A 21,268-nucleotide genomic window follows, 5' to 3' on the forward strand; every position below is an offset into this window, starting at 1 on the left:
TATCTAAACCAGTTTTTTCTTGAATAACTCATTCTAGATCTTACAAAAAATATATAATCTTTAAGACTTTTATCTAAGACTAAAGCAGTATAAGCAAAGATCCTAAGGAAAAAAATAAAGAAAATATATAAAACATTTTTGAAAAACACACAATAAAGAGAAGCAGAGAGGTCAAAGAGTAACTTAATGCAAGCCTAAGTACTCATTAGTAACTGCAATGTGTATTTTTAATTTGCTCTTCAATTGTTAAGAACAAAAGTCATTTTCGGATCAAGTGGCAAGTGGTTGCTCTGGTATGTAGTGTACCCTTCACTAAATGTAGTTTTGCTAGAGTGGGTTATTGACTGTAACTGAAAGTGTCTTGCGTTCAGAGTAACCAGCTAATAAAGACGAATGGGACTACAATCCAAAAATACTCCAGACTGCATTTTATTTTTGTACAGAATTTAAGGTATATCAGCGCTAATAACAAAGTGCAGCTATAAACCACCCAAGTGTGTAGTCACCCTCACACTTAATGCATACGTAATTAAAACTCAAATAAAGGTAGTTTGCACATCAATTGGTAAGATATGTCTCACAATGTATATTCACAGGTAAATGCTGGAAGATAAAAAATACACACACTTCAGTGCAGTGCAGGTTGCCAAAATATATAGATGGTAAGAAAATAACTTGGAAAACTTACAGGTATAGAGCCTATTAGAAGCTGTCTCTGACTGTAATCACTTTACTCTCAATATTGAATAGATATAATGGTAATCAGGTCCCACCAGGAGCTATGGATCCTCCTACTACAGATGTACAGGAACCAAATAATGGATACATTTTATTTTTCGTTGTTTAGATTTAGAGGACTTAGACGTGGAGCTGACATGCAGTACGCTTGAGATGAAAGCTTCTTTTCCAACGTGTCAACTGAAGAATCTTAATTTTAACATCAAGAGTGTGCACCTCTCAGACGTCAACTGTGTGGGATTTAAAGATGGTAACAACACAGGTCTGATTTCTGCTTTGTCTCCACTGGGAGATGGCAAATGTGGAACACAATTGCATGTAAGTATATTTCGAGTCTATGGGTCATGTTTATTTTAAATTCCGTTTAAAAAAAAATAAAAAAATTTAAAGGACTATTTTGATAAGCTTTTCATTCTTAAACTAGCGTTAACGTGGTACGATTCATTCTATTTAACGAATTACAAACATAACATATTGTAAAACAGGAACATTAATAATGAGTTATTAAAAAGTCAAGTTTCTTAACAAAAATGCTGTTGTTTTATCATTCTATTTCTTTAATGTTTTGCTTTCTGCTTTTTGAAAAGTAAACACGTAAAGCCAAGGTGTAACTAGCAATACATCTGATGCTTTATGTGTATATAAAATTGAATTCCATCTATATTTAAAATAATAGAGGAAAGTTGTATCTTGTAATACCTTTTTTATTGGACTAACAGCATTTTGTAATGACAAGCTTTCAGGAGAATCTCCCCTTTTCAAGTCTGAAGCATTTCTGAGCAAGACAACACATATAATTCAATTTGTCTTGCTCATATACTCTCTATATATAAATGTCTGTGTGGGACATATATACACTGAACGAAATTATAAACACATCACTTTAGTTTTTGCCACCATTTTTCATGAGCTGAACTCAAAGATCTAAAACTTTTTCTATGTACACAAAAGGCCTATTTCTCTCAAATATTGTTCATAAGTCTGTCTAAATCTGTGTTAGTGAGCACTTCTCCTTTGCCGAGATAATCCATCCACCTCACAGGTGTGGCATATCAAGATGCTGATTAGACAGCATGATTATTGAACAGGAGTGTCTTAGACTGGCCACAACAAAAGGCCACTCTAAAATGTGCAGTTTTCATCACACAGCACAATGCCATAGATGTTGCACGTTTTGAGGGAGCGTGCAATTGGCATGTTGACTGCAGGAATGTCCACCAGAGCTGTTGACCGTAAATTGAATGTTCATTTCTCTACCATAAGCAGTCTCCAATCAGAGAATTTGGCAGTACATCCAACCGGCCACACAACCGCAGATCCCGTGTAACCACATCAGACCAAATGTATGCATTTGGTTGTATTTATATGTTTATCGTTGTATGTATCTGCGGGACCCAGCAACAACAGACTACATGCACCATAACCCCTTCAATCTGGTGAAGTACTGTAGATTTGGTACTTACAATGTTCTTTAATCAATAGTATGTCTGGCTTTATTTAGGTACAACCCATTGAGAACTTTATTAAATTTCATTGTGGGTCATTCATAATCAACCATGAGGATAAAGCATCCCTGTGTTGAAGCCCACATAGGCCTTATATACAATTTAGTAAATACACATGCTCATTGACTGACTGTTTCTAATGCTTATGTGATATTTGTGCTCTTTAGTGCAGGGGTAGTCAACAAGCGGCCCTCTAGGTATTTGGGACTTTACGTTCCCTAATGCTTTGGCAGCATTGTTATCGTACGAGCATCATATTAGTCGTAGTCCACAACATCTAGAATGCCAAAGGTTGCCTACCCCTGTTGTAGTGTATGTGTTAATGTTTAGAGATAGTACAGTGTAGTGTATTAGAGGAGTTTACTGTTAGATTTTAGCGAGACTTACGGTAAGGCTGCTGCTTGGGAGTGTAATGTGGGGCCTAGAGATGATCTGTGTACTATTCTTAGTTATTAGGGGAATTTATAAAAGTGATAATTTCTATTGATATCTGCAATTTTTGAAAAACAAAAAGGACCTACTCTTCACATATGTAGCACTTCAGCAAACTAAAGTTCTTTAGATGTTTGGAGTGTTCCTTTAACTCAGGACTGATTATACAACTTTTTACATTCTGTCACATCCATATATATTTTTATATATAGATTTGTTTAGTACCTCAGAAACTCAGATGAGGAACAATGGCTACCATATAACAGAAGTATTATGTAATACAGCTAACTACTTTTGGGTGTTAAAAATAAATCAGCAATGAACTTTGCAGTCTATCAAATATTTCAGAATAACTACCGCTTTACAAGCTACATAGATTAATGTTCTTGTATTTCTGCAATATAACTATGCAAATTAAATTAAAAATCCTTATAATAATTCAAGTGTGTTTTCTAATATAACCCCTGTTTTAATGTGATTGTACATAAAATGTATTAACATTAATGCAGTATATAATTTTTAAACCCCGCAGAACAATGGAACACACGCAATCTACAGCAACACACTGTATATGCTACTGGAAACAGACCAGATAATTATTAGAACTCATGACGTTCAAATCAACTTTTCTTGTGCATATCCACTGAATATTAAACTCAGCCTTGAGCCATCACTGAGACCTATCCTAAGGTATGGAACTGCACAGGCAATGAGTAGAGATGTCCCGAACAGTTCGCCAGGAACTGTTCGCCGGCGAACATATGCGATGTTCGGTCTGCCCCCTATTCGTCATGGAGGTGGGAGTGTCTGGGAGGGAGGGTCTGCTGCTGATTGGCTGGAATGTGTCTACTGACTGTGAGGTACAGGGTCAAAGTTTACTCAATGATGACGAATAGGGGGCGGACAGAACATTGCATATGTTCGCCCGCCGCGGCGACCGCGAACAAGCAATGTTCGCCAGCGAATAGTTCCCGGCGAACTGTTCGGGACATCTCTAGCAATGAGATATAACTTAGGAACTCCGGCGTTTCGGGACTTCTCTTGCAGCCGCTTGGAAGATAACTCCCTAATTCCCACGGTATTAGGGAGTTATCTACCAAAAGTTTTAAAAATTACTTCGTATTAGTAAATTTGGCCCCTACTCGCTATACCCCGAGTAGGGGCATATCTATTAAACAGGGGCAAGGACTGTGGTGGGGAGTGTGTATGAAAGTATGTAGCTGTGACTGTGTATGGTAGCGTGTAGCTGTATGGTTGCTTTTGAGAGTATGACTGTATTGTCCTTATGAAAGAAGACAATTTGACCCACAGCTCCTGGGTACATTGACTTTGTGCTTTAACTAATTCATTTCCTGGTATTTACAGCTCAGCAAATATATACATCGGTGGAACAGGACAGTTTAAGGCTGAAATGGCACTCTACCATGATCACAATTACCTCTTGCCGTATACAGGGACAGAAGTCACACTTTCAACATCATCAACATTGTACGTTGAGGTCCGTCTTCAGGGAGCAGGCACATCTCAGTATGCATTGGTAATGAAAAACTGTTATGCCACTCCTACAAGAAATGATGACGATCCCGTGAAGTATCACATAATTAAAGAAAGGTATATTTTACAAGAAATATATTTAAATTATAGTATTAATAACGAGGTCTAAAAATGACTTTAAATACCAAATATAAATTATAATTTTGGTCCGCTGCTGCAGAGACCTCACATAAAAACATTTAAATGCACGAAAAATTTATAGAATCACATGTTTCAGAACATTTCAGGTAGCCAAAGTTTGGGTGTTTATCTATAGCTCTTATGCCATTCAGCAAATCATACAGAGCAATACCAGATTACTATAGGTATACAAATTAATATGTTAGCTGTGGGTTTTATTACTGTGCAACTCTGTGAAATACTTACACAGGCAAACACAGCACATTCCAACAATGAATGGAAACAGGAGCTAGGGTCTGGGTCTCAAAGGCAGATATTTATTACAAGCCAGGTGTATTTGGAAGGTGCATAATCATACATTTGCATACAATACAGTGTTGTGAAAAATAAAATGGTGATTCATTTAGGGGGATGCTTGCATTAATGGAGTTTGAAACAAAGATTTCATATAGCTGATATAAGTCAAACATTCTGATTGGCAGTCTGTTTCTACCATTCAGGGTTATCCTGAAACTAAGAGCTCATTGTAGTTCCCAAAGAGATAAAAAGAAGACAAAATAAGATAAAACCATAGATGCAATTAATCAAGCAATCTCTAAATACGAATTTTCAACATGTTAAACTCACGACAGTAGCTGTATTGGGTAGCATTTGTTTAGAATTTTTGGTTGGTTTGACCCTTTTAACTTGCCCATGCCACATATCTCCATGTCTCTTCAAAACAAGTATTTTATTACTTAGTTTTTGCTGTTACTGTGGAAGGCCTTTTGAATTATATTTATCTTTGTTAAATGGACACTATAGTCACCTGAACAACTTTAGCTTAATGAAGCAGTTTTGGTGTATAGAACATGCCCCTGCAGCCTCACTGCTCAATCCTCTGCCATTTAGGAGTTAAATCCCTTTGTTTATGAACCCTAGTCACACCTCCCTGCATGTGACTTGCACAGCCTTCGATAAACACTTCCTGTAAAGAGAGCCCTATTTAGGCTTTTTTATTGCAAGTTCTGTTTAATTAAGATTTTCTTATCCCCTGCTATGTTAATAGCTTGCTAGACCCTGCAAGAGCCTCCTGTATGTGATTAAAGTTCAATTTAGAGATTGAGATACAATTATTTAAGGTAAATTACATCTGTTTGAAAGTGAAACCAGTTTTTTTTTCATGCAGGCTCTGTCAATCATAGCCAGGGGAGGTGTGGCTAGGGCTGCATAAACAGAAACAAAGTGATTTAACTCCTAAATGACAGTGAATTGAGCAGTGAAATTGCAGGGGAATGATCTATACACTAAAACTGCTTTATTTAGCTAAAGCAATTTAGGTGACTATAGTGTTCCTTTAAGTAAGCAATATTAATGTATTTTCCCAGATGCCCAAACAGACAGGATACAACCATCAAGGTACCGGAAAATGGAGTTTCTACAAGAGGACGGTTTTCTGTTCAGATGTTCAAATTTGTTGGAAATTATGACCTTGTTTACCTGCATTGTGAAATTAATATTTGTGATACAAGGAGACGATCATGCAAACCTGTGAGTTGAAAATATTTACTTTTAATTCTACTGCATTATAACCAAAAATTAACATCAGTATACATAATAATTGTGCAAAGTAGTTCTCTCTTTGAATGATAAAATAATGCTAAGAAGCATCTTTAACCCCTTAAGGACCAAACTCCTGGAATAAAAGGGAGTCATGACATGTCACACATGTCATGTGTCCTTAAGGGGTTAAAGGAACAGTCCAAGCTCCATAACCATAACTACGACACAACTTAGTGGTTATGGTGTCAGTAGTGCTTTTGTCCAACCTCCCAATGTCACTGGGTCACCATGCACTGGTCACGTGCCTCTAACAATACCAGAAGGTCTCTGCCGTGAGCAAAGCCCAGTATAGCATAGTTATCTTATTGGCTGAGGGTTATCAGCTGACACGTTGAACCCATGAGCTGGCCTTAGCTCAAGAACGATAACAGAAGCTGCATGAAGGAGTTCTGGCTCTCTAAGGAGGCAGTAATTGGCACCTGGCAAACCCCAAGTAAGAAGTCAAACCATATTTGAATAGGTGGCCACAGCACTCCTGGCATCATCATGCTGAAATGCTTAGGGTGTTCCTTTAATTTAAGAGTTGTCTGATCCAATATTACCCATAATTACAATAACACACAGCTCATATTTTAGCCTTTTTAGTTTTCAGAAACCTTATTTCTCTGTGCAGGTGTGGGCCTTGAGGTGAGGAAGATATTATAGCCAAATATATCTGGTTGTATCATGCATTACCCTTTTTAATTTAGAAAACACTAGGGGCTACATCTATGCAAGTCATAAAAGAAAATACTTTTTAGGAAGATTATTAAAATAAACAGGATGACATCAGAGATCTGCTGGCATTCGTTACTCTTTTCCCTTAACGATTTCTTTCCATGATTCAAATGAAAACATTCACACAATAGACATACGAAAGTCCTACATTTTCACCAAAAGTTTCACTTATTTCTGTACAGGTGCAGCTTGGAATTAGGGAATATATATCAAACTGACACTATAAAAAACAAATTACTATATTTTATCCATTGCAAGTTTCCATAGTTAAATCTTGACATCTTTGGGGTTTCTACATCTTGTTACATTTGGAAGTGACAAATTACGAAGAAGTAAATGATTTGTAAAATAGACGTATTAATCTGGCATTCATGTATGGAAAGGTCCCATGACAGACAGTCAACCAACCAAACAAACATATTAAAGGACCACTATAGGCACCCAGACCACTTCAGCTCAATGAAGTGACCTGGGTGCCAGGTCCATCTAGTGTTAACCCTGCAGCTATAAACAGAGAAACTGCTATGTTTACACTATGGTTAATCTAGCCTACAGTGGCTGTCTCACGGACAGCCGCTAGAGGAGCTTCCTCGCTTCTCACTGTGAAAATCACAGTGAGAAGACGCTGGACGTCCATAGGAAAGCATTGAGAAATGCTTTCCTATGGACTGTCTGAATGTGCACGTGGCTCTTGCCGCGCATGCCTATTCGCCACTGACGTCGGAAGAAGGAGTAGAGTTCCCCAGCGCCGTGGGAGCCCGACGCTGGAGAAAGGTAAGAGTTTAAACCCTTCAGCCCGCGATAGTGGGACCTTGAGGGTGGGGGGGACCTAAAGACCCTAAAGTGCCAGGAAAACTAGTTTGTTTTCCTGGCACTATAGTGGTCCTTTAAAAGAACACTGTGAAAGAACTCACATGTGTGCAGTTTAAGGATCTCTAAAATAGTTCTAACAAATTGATTTGTGCGTATGTATGTCTGCTATTGTGTTCTTGCATATGACTTTCAAAGAGTTTTCATAGATTTCTTCCAATGTCTGAAAGACACTGACACCTGAGAACTAGGACGGTTGTCTTAGACCATGCATATGGCAGGTGTGCATTTATTAATGGCCCAATACACTGTATTATCTTGTTCCAAGAACGTAACTGTGCCTATCATTCCTATTAAAAAAAAACTGCCTACCTTAATGACTCTCACATCTCCTACACCAACTACAAGAACATAGAATGAAAATGTCCCCTCCATTCATATGTCACATTAAATGATATGTTCAATGCCCTAATTACTCTGTTTCTAGTCCCATTCCCCACTTTCTTCTTGTATTGCTTCATGCCACCGTTTGAGTCTCTTCAAACAATTGTATGTCTTCCTTTGCCCTTAATCTTTGCATTCTCCCAAAGTCACTACTTGGACCACAGGAACTGTACGAGGCTGGCTCTTACCAAACCTTAACATCAGTAGTATAATTGATAAGAACATGGATGCAGGAAAATGGTGCTTTATATAATGGTTCATATTATTGCAAAACCAAAAGGTTTTCATTAACCATCCAGCTATATTGCACAATATCGTCTAACTCAAACAAAAAACACTTAAAGTAGTTTGTTTGTTTTTTTAGTCTTGCTCAGGAGTTCGGTCTCGCATGGCTGTGAATGATGATGGAAAAGTTGTTCTCGATTTGGGACCCATAAGGCGTTCAGGTAAAGATTGCATTATTTCAATTCAAATATATAACATTAACATAACTTAGCATGTATCTGCAAAAGATCGGTTACTGGAATTCCCACTTACACATGTTAATTCTGTGTCAAAATAAGTACAAAAAAAACAACAAAATGATGTATTGTAAGTCTCCCGTATTGTTCTTAAAACCAAGGATGTTTAAATATTGTTGGTTTGCCATCACTGGTTTAGCTCAAAGGAACTCTCCAAGCACCAAAACCACTACAGTGCTCTGGTGCTTCCCATATGTAAGTAGTTAAACCATGCTAGAATGGTTTGACCTCTTACCAGTGGTCTGCCGGGTGCTGCTCCCTGCCTCTCCTATTCTGAGAGCCAGAAGCTCTCTGTATAATTGCGGGGCTGAGCTCGTTAGCTGAAAGTAATTAGCTCTTATTGTAGGGATTATTGTCGGGAAAGCTAATGGAAGCTCATGCTTATATGTTTCCAGCTAACCATTGGCAAAAGTAAAGAAGGGGTGGAGTGCCCTGCGGGCCCCAGATAAGAAGTCAAACCGTCCATCAAATGGTTTGACTGCTTACCATGGGGGTGGAGCGCACCAGGTGTTGTGGTTATAGTACTTTGAGTGTTCCTTTAAGTAACATTTCATACCCTATTCAACAGGGGTCAAGTCCTGGGGAAAAAAGTGTAGGGTGTGCATAATGAATGTAGTGTGTTTGTAGTGAATGCAGAGTATGAAGAATGAATGTAGTGTGTTTGTAGTGAGTGCAGTGTGTATAATGAATCCAGAGTGCGTATAGTGAATGTAGTGTGTCTGTAGTGAGTGCAGTGTGTATAATGAATGTAGTGTGTTTGTAGAGAGTGCAGTGTGTATAATAAATGTAGTGTGTTTGTAGTGAGTGCAGATTGTGTATAATGAATGTAGTGTGTTTGTGGTGAGTGCAGTGTGTATAATAAATGTAGTGTGTTTGTAGTGAGTGCAGAATGTGTATAATGAATGTAGTGTGTGTAGTGAGTGCAGTGTGTATAATGAATGCAGTGTGTAGTGAGTGCAAAATGTATATAGTGAATGTAGTGTATTTGTAGTGAGTGCAGAGTGTGTATAGTGAATAAAATGTGTTTGTAGTGAGTGCAGAGTGTGTATAATGAAATCTAGTGAGTTTGTAGTGAGTGTAGTGTGTATAATGAATGTAGTGTGTTTGTAGTGAGTGCAGAGTGTGTATAATGAATGCAGTGTGTTTGTAGTGAGTGCAGAGTGTGTATAATGAATGAGGTGTGTAGTGAGTGCAGAGTGTGTATAATGAATGCAAAGTGTGTATAGTGTATGTAGTGTGTTTGTAGTGAATGCAGAGTGTGTATAATGAATGCATTGTTTATAGTGAATGTAGTGTGTGTAGTGAGTGCAGTGTGTATAGTGAATTACGTGTGTTTGTAGTGAGTGCAGAGTGTGTATAATGAATGCAGTGTGTGTAGTGAATGTAGTGTGTTTGTAGTGAGTGCAGAGTGTGTATAATGAATGCAGAGTGTGTATAGTGAATGTAGTGTGTTTGTAATGAGTGCAGAGTGTGTATAATGAATGTAGTGTGTTTGAAGTAAGTGCAGATTGTGTATAATGAATGCAGTGTGTGTGTGCTGGATGAAGTGTGTGTGTGTGTGCTGGATGATGTGTGTGTGTGCTGGATGATGTGTGTGTGCTGGATGATGGGGGTTTATATTTTTTTACTTTATTCCCCCCCTCCCTGCTTCTTACCTTGTCAGGGAGGGGGGAGATCGCCTGGTGGTCCGGTGGAGGGAGCCAGCCACAGCACACAGGGGCCATCACACGCTGTGTTCCCTCTCCAGCTCTAACTCTCGCGAGACTCGCCTGTGCGGAGCGTTGCCATGGTGACAGCCGCGGGTCTCGCGAGAGTTAGGTCTGGAGAGGGAACACAGCGTGTGCTGGCCCCTGTGTGCAGGTAGCAGGGCAGGTCCTGCAGGATCACTAGCGGGAATGGCGTTCCTGCTTTGGAAAAAGTGCAGGAACGCCGTTCCCATGCGTTCCTGCAGGACTCGAGCACTGCTATTCAAACTGTTCCATAAAAGATAATAATGTGCTGCATACTATTAAATAGAATAATTTACTTCAATTTATATATTAAGAATGGATATTTTTTTGTAATTCCTATTTTAGATTATTTGATTCTATCATCATCCACTGATGGTAAGTATTGAAAATAGAAATGCAAATATGATTTATCGTATTGCTGTCATACTTACATCTCACCCCACATCTCAGAAAGACACTACACTTGTTACAATGCCTTACAGGTCTCCCTTGGTTTGCTCAGGTTTCAATGCAACCTGCAATAAAAAAAATAAAAAAATCTATTCCCAAGCATTCATTCACAGAGTGAAAATAAATAAAAGGACACTATAGTCACCAGAACAACTACAACTTATTGTAGTTGTTCTGATGTGTATAGTCTGTCCCTGCAGTTTTTTTTAATGTAAACACTGCCTTTTCAGACAAAAAGGCAGTGTTTACATTACAGCCTAGGAATACATCTTGAAGCTTCTCCTCAGACGGCCACTAGGGGTGCTTCCGGAGGCAGTGCTACACGAGGATTTTATGGAATATGTAGAACTCTTTTAAAAACAAGTTTAATCACCCTTCGAGACTCCCTGGTCATTAAAGGTGTCACCAGGGGCGTATTAGCCGCGAGGCAAACAAGGCATTTGCCTTGGGCGGCATTTTCCAGGGGGCGGCAAAAAACGCCGCCCCCAAATGCCCAGGGCAAATGCCTTGTTAGCCTTGCGGCTAACTGAAATGCCGTCTGGGCGGGCGGTCTGCTGGGCGGCGCTGGCGGGCGGCTGACGAGGGAGCACTTCCTCTGAGCTGTCTGCTCAGCTCCCTCGCGCGCCGCAGAGTGAGGCTGGGAGCCGGAATATGACGTCATATTCCGGCTCCGCCTCCCAGCATCACTCTGCGGCGCGCGAGGGAGCTGAGCAGACAGCTCAGAGGAAGTGCTCCCTCGCCAGCCGCCCGCCAGCGCCGCCAAGCAGCCACTGGACCACCAGGGAGAAATAGGACCCCCCCCCCCCAGCATTTCCAAAGGTAAGGAGGCTGGGGGGGTTAAATTAAAAAAAAAAAAATGTGTTAAATATGTGAGTGAGTGAGTGAGTATGTGTGTATGTCTGTTAGTGTGTGTGTGTGTCTGTTAGTGTGTGTGTGTGTGAATGTGTGTGTGTGTGTGTGTGTGAATGTCTGTTAGTGTGTGTGTATGTTAGTGTGTCTGTTAGTGTGTGTGTGAATGTATGTTAGTGTGTCTGTGTATGTCAGTGTGTGTGTCTGTTAGTGTGTGTGTGTGTGTATGTCTGTTAGTGTGTCTGTGTATGTCTGTTAGTGTGTGTGTGTGAATGTCTGTGTGTGTGTCTGTGTATGTCTGTTAGTGTGTGTGTATGTCTGTTAGTGTGTGTGTATGTCTGTTAGTGTGTGTGTGTGTATGTCTGTTAGTGTGTGTGTGTGTATGTCTGTTAGTGTGTGTGTGTGTGTGTGTGTATGTCTGTTAGTGTGTGTGTGTGTGTGTGTGTATGTATGTATGTCTGTTAGTGTGTGTCTGTTAGTGTGTGTGTGTCTGTTAGTGTGAGTGTGTTTGTATCTGCTAGTGAGTGTGTGTATGTTAGTGTGTGTCTGTTAGTGAGTGTGGGTGTGTCTGTAAGTGTGTGTGTGTTTCTGTTAGCAAGTGTGTGTTTCTGTTAGCTAGTGTATGCGTATCTGTAAGTGAATGTGTGTGTGTGTATTTAGAAGGCAGGGCGGGGCGGGGGAAGGGTTTGGGTGGTGCGGGCTGGGGGAAGGGTTGGATGGGGTGGCACGGGCGGGAGGGGGGCGCCTGAGTTTTGTCCTGCCTAGGGCAGCACAAAACCAGGATACACCTCTGGGTGTCACTGTGCAAACTGCACTTCTTTGATGTTTTCAGCCATTAAGATACCTTCGTAGGTTAGCTTTGTTGTTTGTTAAAGCATAGCCCCACCTTTCCTGTTGTAATTTGTGGCTTGACTGCAGCATGCCAGGGACCGAGCATTACTGCGACACTGAGAGCAAGCCATTTAGCAGTGATGTAGGACCCGGCCCCTATGGATTCCAGGCACAATAACCACCTCAGTCTATTGAGGTGGTTATGGTGCACATAGTGTTCCCTCCGATTTTAAAAACATGTACGAAAAGAGGGATTTTTAAATACACATTGGTAATATTAGACAGCATGGAGTAGTAACAGAGTCTCTATTGCCATAGCACTAGAGATCACTACTGGAACCTAGAAGACAGCCAATGATTGAACACAAGAAAGTTATTGCAACTGTTTGTTAATCTAAATATTGTTTATGCGTGCTCACAATACATCTATCTCAGAAAACATTTTTATTAATAATTTGTTTTAATTTTCTTCTTTGTGACTTTCAGGTGTCTATTCTTCTTGGCCTCTAGTGACATCACTTATTCTGTGCTGTGTCAGGATATTAAATATGTAATAATTTTGTTTGGCTTTGAGTTTGAAGATACTTTCTGAATTGCATGGGTGTAGGGAGACAAATAAATCTAAGGGCAAAGAAATGGACAATCTTCCCTACCCTTTGCATGCGAGATAGCATCACACCACGGTTTTGTATAAAAGTACACACTTATATAGTATGTATGAACCAAATATACTAAATGGTATTTTTTTTTTCTTGTAATGGTACATTATCTTGACATGAATACTAGATTTCTAAATCGAGGCCAAAATGACTTAAAGGACCACTTTAGACACCCAGACCACTTCAGCTTAATGAAGTGGTCTGGGTGCCAGGTCCACCTAGGATTAACCCTTTCTGCTGAGAAACTGCTATGTGAGAAACTGCTATGTTTACCTATGGGTTAATCCAGCCTCTAGTGGCTGTCTCATTGACAGCCGCTAGAGGCGCTTCCGCGCTTCTCACTGTGATTTTCACAGTGAGAAGACGCCAGCGTCCATAGGAAAGCATTGAGAATGCTTTCCTATGAACTGGCTGAATGTGTGCGCGGCGCATGCGCATTCGGCAGATGATGGGAAAGGAGGTGGAGAGTCCCCACCGCTGAGGGAGACCGGCGCTGGAGCAAAAGGTAAAGGTTTAACCCCTTTCTCACCCCAGAGCCCGGCGGGAGGGGGGCCCTGAGGGTGGGGGCACCCTCAGGGCACTATAGTGCCAGGAAAACGAGTATGTTTTCCTGGCACTATAGTGGTCCTTTAAATGGAAAAATCCTGATTTCCAGCTCTACAATTGTGGCCTAGCATTTGCAATTCTTAATTTTCGACAAAGAATAGTTTAGTGAATATACCAATATGTTTATTGGTATATGTGAATCTAATGTGAAGACGTGTTTGAATGTTCAATTGTGCTTAAGTGCGTGTGTAGAAAATATGTCAATAAACTGATGTAACATTCATCAGGGTTATTTTGGAGAATTCAAAGTGAATTTAAACTGTAGGGTTAAAATAGATGAACAGAAAACATCTCCAAGTAAGCTTTTCTAACAGTTTGGCTACTTTTGACCTTTAATTTGAAGTTTACTTTGCATTTGCAAACACGTGTGCATACACGATGGTATTTTTGCTAGTGCCTCCAGTGTGTGAATATAGGCTGTTTTTATGTAGAATATGTGAACGCAATTTTGTATGTCCAACTGATTTATCTGTGTGTCCCTTAGCTACCTGTCTCTGTGTCCCCGTGCTTTGAGTCTCTGTATATTCCTGTGGCTGTATCACCCAGATTTATGTGTCCCTGTACCCCAGTTTTGTTTGTCCCCAACCTTTTGTCGTCTCCAGGATTTTTGTGCCTATGTAGCATTCTTTCCATATTTATTGACAGTGAAATTTGTGAAAATTGTTTAACATGAAAATAATACTATTAAAACTAGTATTGCAATCTGTATCGCTGGAAAAAAGACCTAATAAACCGATTACCGAAAATCTGCACCAATGAAAGTAATTTAAAGTTAATTAGATTAACAAGTTATGTTGCAGGCAATTACGGGTAACCGTTGGTATAATACAGCAACCCGGTCATCAAATTAAAGTTCAATGAAAGAAGAATGTTAGCTAAATTCAAATGATAGAAGAGAAATATGGGATTTGAAGTGTCTTGTAGGAGAGTGATTTTCTCAAAATGCATATTGGTAATTTAAAATAAAATTATACTAAACAATATACCTAGATAAATATTTCAAAAGTAAAAAACAAACAAACAAACAAACAAACAAACAAACCGCTTTTATTACCTGGATAGGGGTGGTGGAGGGATCCCCTCCAGTGTGTCCCTTTGCTCATGCTGTATTGCAGATATATTTATGTAACATTTTGATTCCCAAATAGTAACATGCATTTATATTAATAAAGTAGCTGTGTTTTATTGTGTTTGAGCATATAATTAATTTCTCTGAAACTAAATAACGCCATATTACTCATAATATATTTCCTATGTTCTTTTTAAAGAAATGTGTATTTTTTAAAATATAACATACCGGTAATTATCTGATCTTTATTTTGACCTTACCATTGTAAACCTGAATCTTTAAGTGCCCATTGCAGAACAGAACATACTAATTTAAAGGAACATGCCAAACACCATAACCACTGAAGTCCTCTGTAATGGTTAAAGGGCCAGGAGTGCTTTGGTGTTGTCCCTGTGTAATTTATCAAACCATATTAGAGAGGTTTGACAGCTTACTTGGGCCCTACGGGGCTCCACATCTGGTCTTATCCTGCAGGAGAAGCTACATGTCCCTTTGGAGCAAAGCACGGCCAATAAAGCATGTCAGTTCTGTCAGATGAACGATGGGATTTTTAAAAACAGATTCTGAAGGGGTTAATCTATGCAAATGGTGTGTAAAGTTAAATTGCAATATGTATTAGCCTTGTGATTGTCTTTAGTACTGCTTGAAAATCTGTTTTATTCACTAAATAGTGTTCTGTTGTGATTTGGGGAATTTAAAAAAAAAAAGTAATTTTTAAAAATTAACAGGTTAATTATTTTGTGCCCAAATCTACTTTTGTGGTCTAAATAAGCACGTTAGGTATTTCAAATACCTCAAAAGTAATTATTTACACAAAACTGTAAAATGTGTTTGCTCTGAATAAAAAGAAAAGGGTCTATATAATAATCAGAAAGAACAGGTACTGGAAGACTTCAGATGTAGGCCATTTTGCTAAAGTTTCCTGACCTGGCAGCATTTGCCATTCATGATTTAACAGTAATAAAGCTTGTTGTGAAATATATTGAAGATGGTGCGTTTGTACATGCTGCCAGGCGTCCTTAGGGTCTCTTTCAGTATATTGTTTAGCTGGATTAAGGGGCAGATGTCACCTTATAGGCATGGCCATGCAGGACCACACTCATTAGCTGAGGGAGTCAACTGCAAACTCACAGCCAAGGAGCACAAACATGTATCAGCTGTGCTTAGTTCACTACAGCAGGTTGTAGTGTTTATGGTGTTTGCAGCGTTCCTTTAAAAAAATATATAGGTTATCTTGTATTTTATCTAATAGTGTATGTTCCAGAGAAGTCATGCTTCCCCTTTAACCCCTTAAGGACCAAACTTCTGGAATAAAAGGGAATCATGACGTGTCACACATGGCATGTGTCCTTAAGGTGTTAAAATGTCCTTAAGGTGTTAAAAAGTGTCACTTGTCAAAATGGAAGTATTGTTGCTCACTATATTCTCATCAATTATTGTTTTTTATTATTTGTGGTTATAACCGCTATACACCTTAACCATAGTTTGTAGCCTGGAAACACACACCAACTAACTGTTTTTACAGTATTTGTGGAACATGTAATAAATAATACAATATCCAGTGTCTATGTATCTATAAATAAATGTAGTTTGAATACTAATTGTATTGCATTCTGATTGTATATTATTTTTACATGTGTTTTGTTTAAAAAAAAAATGTTTTTTTTTTAAATCAGTTGACATTACATGTGTTATAAATTATGAATACAGAGCTTGCAGTATATGTTGTAAAAAGGGTTATGCCGAGTAGTGGTTTTAATGCCAGGAATACTCCGGCACTTTTCCCGGTAAGGGGGCAAACTATTTTGCAACAGTTTGCCTCTTATTTGCATCCCGATGGGTGCCAAAACTCACATAATGCCATCGAAAAGCTTCCGGTTTTTACAGAGCTGTGTAAGTCAGATGCCTATCCTCCAGATCATTAATTGGCTGAGAATGTCACCTGTGTGCTCTCAGTTAACAAATGAAACTCTGTGCAAGGAATATACAGGGTGGCCCGTAAGTCCCTACCCATCCAGTGTATCTGTGTGCTGGATGGGTAGGGACTTATGGGCCACCCTGTAATTGCCATTAACCAGCCAGGAACTCTTGCTTGCTAATGATACTGCAAGAGGTGGAGTTACAAGTCTGACAGCAGCATAATATATCTCAATATCTTATCATTATGGAATCCTGCACATACAGGTTTATTGCACGATAACCACATACTTCCCAACATTTTAAATGGACAAAGAGGGACACTTAAAATGTATGGGTGTAGCCAGGGGCGAAGTGTTCTGTGGGATTTTAGGTAGCAATGTCTGCAACTAAAATGTAATTTAGAACAAGAACAATCTAGCTGATTTAAGCAAAGTGATTTTTAAACACATTTATTGTAGTTTATAGACACATCATTGTGAGTATTATCGCTCTGGAGCTCTGTAAAACACATCATACATACCAACAATATGGAGCTCCTAGAAAAGAGGGACATTAGGATAGAAAAGAGTGACAGGAGTACCCGGGCCCAAAATAGGGTCTATCACCAGGCCCGGACTGGCCATCGGTCACACCGGGCAAATGCCCGGTGGGCCGCGATGGCCGTGGGGCCGAGGGCGGCAGGGGAGATCACAGGATCTCCCCTGCCGGCCCCTGCAGGGCCAGCGCTACCCGAGCGCCAGCCTTGCTGTGTGCCTCCATGGGCCGGTGGGGAGATCAAAGATCTCCCTCACCGGCCCACAGGCACTCAGATGCGGCCACTTGGGGAGGGAGGGAGGAGAAGACCCGGCGAGCTCTATCCAGCAGCTCCGCCGGGTCCTCTCGCGGGATTCTGAGAACGGAGGGGGGGGGGGTCATATAACATTTTATTTTATTAATAAAAAAAATATTAAAATTTAAATACAAAAAATACACTCACACACACAGCACCCTCAGACACACACATCACCCAGACACACACAGCACCCTCAGACACACACAGCACCCAGACACACACACAGCACTCCCAGACACACACAGCACCCAAACACACACAGCACCCCCAGACACACACACAGAACCCCCAGACACACACACAGCACCCCCAGACACACCCCCAGACACACACACAGAACCCCCAGACACACACACACAGCACCCTCAGACACACACATCACCCAGACACACACACAGCACTCCCAGACACACACAGCACCCAAACACACACAGCACCCCCAGACACACACACAGAACCCCCAGACACACACACAGCACCCTCAGACACACACCGCACCCAGACACACACACAGCACCCCCAGACACACACATCACCCAAACACACACAGCACCCCAAGACACACACAGCACCCAGACACACACACAGCACCCCCAGACCCACACACAGCACCCTCAGACACACACAGCACCCCCAGACACACACAGCACCCCCAGACACACACAGCACCCAGACACACATAGCACCCAGACACACAGCAACCCCAGACACACAGCGCATCCCCAGACACACAGTGCATCCCCAGACACACAGCGCACCCAGACACACACACAGCACCCCCAGACCCACACACAGCACCCTCAGACACACACAGCACCCCCAGACACACACAGCACCCCCAGACACACACAGCACCCAGACACACATAGCACCCAGACACACAGCAACCCCAGACACACAGCGCATCCAGACACACAGCGCACCCCCAGACACACAGCGCACCCCCAGACACACAGCGCACCCCCAGACACACAGCGCACCCAGACACACACAGCGCACCCAAACACACACAGCGCACCCCCAGACACACAGTGCAGCACCCAAACACACAGCACAGCACCCAAACACACACAGCACCCAAACACACACAGCACCCAAACACACACAGCACACCATCACTCACACACAGCACCCTCACTCACACACAGCACCCTCAGACAAACAGCACCCTCGCTCACACACATACATATAATGTATAAAATAACCCTCAGTGAGTTAACAGACAAAGAAAATTAGAAACCTAGAATGTGACGGCAGATAAAAACACTCTCACACACAGCACCCCTCTTATATACACACACATTGCGCCCCTCAAACATACAATACGTCCAAATATATATATATATATACACACTACAGCACCCCTCACACTGCACAACTACACACATTACGCTTCAGATACACGCTAGATGCCTTACCCTATATGCACTCTTAATCCCCTACACACACACACAATCTCCTATACACACTCTGGGTCCTTTACACAGTAGATCTCCTACACACACACACACTGCACCGCCTACACACACACTACATTCTTTGTCAGCAAACACATACAACATTCTCTAAACACACCCTCTCTACAACCCCTACACACACTAGGTCACCTATACACACACTCTCTACAGCCCCTAGCCACACATTACACCACAAACACAAATTAAATTGACCTATTTACACAATACCACACCACACTCTACACACACGCAATCCCACAAGCAGGCTCCAAACATATGCACCATGCACTTTCCTGGCCCTTTTGTCCTCTGGTATGCCACTTGTGGAGACACCAGAGACAATTTAATAGCAAACACAGCGCAAGCATGTTATTAAATTTGCTTGCACTGCGCAGAACAAATACAGGGCCTTTTTCTAATGCCAGAGCTCTTCAGTGGGGCTCTGCGCATTGAACCAACATGCTCACATGTCATTAGTGATGACAAAACACCCCCTCTCTGGCCCCGCCCCCTTCTTAGGGGGCCGCTCTGATTTAAAAATGCCCGGGGCGAATTTTTTTCCCAGTCCGGCCCTGTCTATCACTCCTAAATAGGGACACCCGGGAGCTGTAACTTCAAAACACTGGAGCAATTATGGTGCTTGGAGTCACAAGTTAAGGCAAAAGTACCCAAAAGGTATATCCCCAGGACAGCTTCCATGATGCTTTGTTATTCTAAAGTAGGGATGGGGAACCTTTGGGCCTCCAGATGTTTTGGACTACATCTCCCATAATACTCTTACAAACATAACGCTGGCAAAGCATCAAGGGAGATGTAGTCCACAACATCCGGAGGGCCGAGGTTCCCCATCCCTGTTCTAAAGGCTCTCAAAACATCACAGGAGTTGTAGTTCTACTGCATCTGGGGATATACCTTTTGGGCACCCCTGATTTAAGGTTTTGCAATGACCTTCATAGTCCTGAGTATTATTTAAAATCTCTGGGTTGATCTCAAACATACAGTGCATGAAAGACAACCTGAGGATATTTAAGAACTAAAAGTATTTAATACCTAACCTAAAGGAAGAATCTTGGGATGCAGCAAACATAGTTTGGAGGCTGTGATTAATGCAAAATATACTTTTACTAAATAATGACTGACTAGAATGCCCAAATGTTTTTGAAAGTTACATTTACTGTTTTATTTTCTTCAATCACTTACATTTATCATGTAAACCAGATTTTTTTTTTTCAAACTCTGGCCCTCCAGATGTTGCTAAACTACAACTCCCATGATTCTCTGGGTATCTATTTCATTCAAAGAAGCATGGAAGATGTTGTTACGATTGCCCCCTGTCTAGCAGGAGGGTTGATCGCTTGGATGTCCTGGTTCCCGGCTTGAAGAGTAGAATGGAGCGATACTCGGTAGAGACCTGTAAGTGTAGAATCTCCCCCTAGCTATGGTGCAGCTAGGATATTCTTTCCCCCCCCCACAAAACGAGTCGAGGCTGCGAATTGAGGGTCAAAATGAGAACTGAGAACTGGGATGCCCAGCCTGCTTTTTATTGGCAATACATACAAAGAGGACACTCCCAAGGGGAGGCATAAAATACCCAATCATATATTGGGTTCAACCCACATGTCCCCTCCCCTCAGATAACCAAGTAACACAATTATATTACACATACTTTTGTCCACATTCTGGATGTACCCCAAAACCAGGGGGTACACCCATACACCCTGCATCGCTAGATAGATCTTGTTCTGGAGGCCAACATATCCAAAAACTGGTCGGATCGAATGAGCGGTTCGGGAGTTAGGGGCTCCTAAAGTTTAGACCGACCGCACGGACTTTTCAGCCGAAAATAGTTCCATACGTTTAGGCCTTGCGGTCGGTCTTCGTTCGGACGGTAAAAACCCCACAACCCTTTGTCTTCCGTAGTCCTTCCTGGGGTCGCTGTAATCCCCAGGTGCAGGGCAAGTGCTTTACTGAACGGTGAATAGTTCGGTATGTCCAACACTGAGTTCTGTGATCCTGGAGGTCTCAGCGGTGTTCGCCTAGGTGGGTCTCCGTTTTTGGTTCCAGATGATTCTGGGCGACCACCGCTGATTGTAGGTAAGATGGCCGCGACCACGTGCAAAAGTCCCGAAATGGCGGCCACCTCTAGGTGTACATAGCGGGTTCGGGCTGGACCATACGAGGATTGTAAATTCGTCAGAACAGTGTCCAAAGCACCAAAAGTATGGGACCGAATAAATCTTTTATAACAGGGGACAACAGTAATGTAACAGTGCTCCCTCCTTGTGGAACACTCTGGCAGACACCGTCTGACCCCTTTTCGGGGTAGACTAAGGCTGTCCAGACTTCTGGTTAGGCTGGGCTGATATCGGTTTGCCTGGACAATCCATCGGCATTGCCATTCTGTTTCCCGGGTCGATAAGTG

At 41.4% G+C, this 21,268-nt stretch overlaps 1 protein-coding gene across 1 annotated transcript in view; it reads left to right on the forward strand.

Moving 5' to 3' along the window:
• LOC134570873 (uromodulin-like) overlaps positions 1–13,117 on the forward strand; it is a 30,914-nt gene extending 17,797 nt beyond the window's left edge. The window contains exons 11-17 of the mRNA XM_063428863.1: positions 848–1,056; positions 3,208–3,365; positions 4,041–4,286; positions 5,717–5,879; positions 8,287–8,368; positions 10,519–10,548; positions 12,790–13,117. Coding sequence (XP_063284933.1) covers positions 848–1,056; positions 3,208–3,365; positions 4,041–4,286; positions 5,717–5,879; positions 8,287–8,368; positions 10,519–10,548; positions 12,790–12,857 — 956 coding nt within the window. The 3' untranslated portion in view covers positions 12,858–13,117. The remainder of the gene's footprint in view (positions 1–847; positions 1,057–3,207; positions 3,366–4,040; positions 4,287–5,716; positions 5,880–8,286; positions 8,369–10,518; positions 10,549–12,789) is intronic.
• Positions 13,118–21,268: the final 8,151 nt, after the last annotated feature.

This window comes from Pelobates fuscus, chromosome 8 (genome assembly GCF_036172605.1).
Source record: "Pelobates fuscus isolate aPelFus1 chromosome 8, aPelFus1.pri, whole genome shotgun sequence".
NCBI classification, from domain to species: domain Eukaryota; kingdom Metazoa; phylum Chordata; class Amphibia; order Anura; family Pelobatidae; genus Pelobates; species Pelobates fuscus.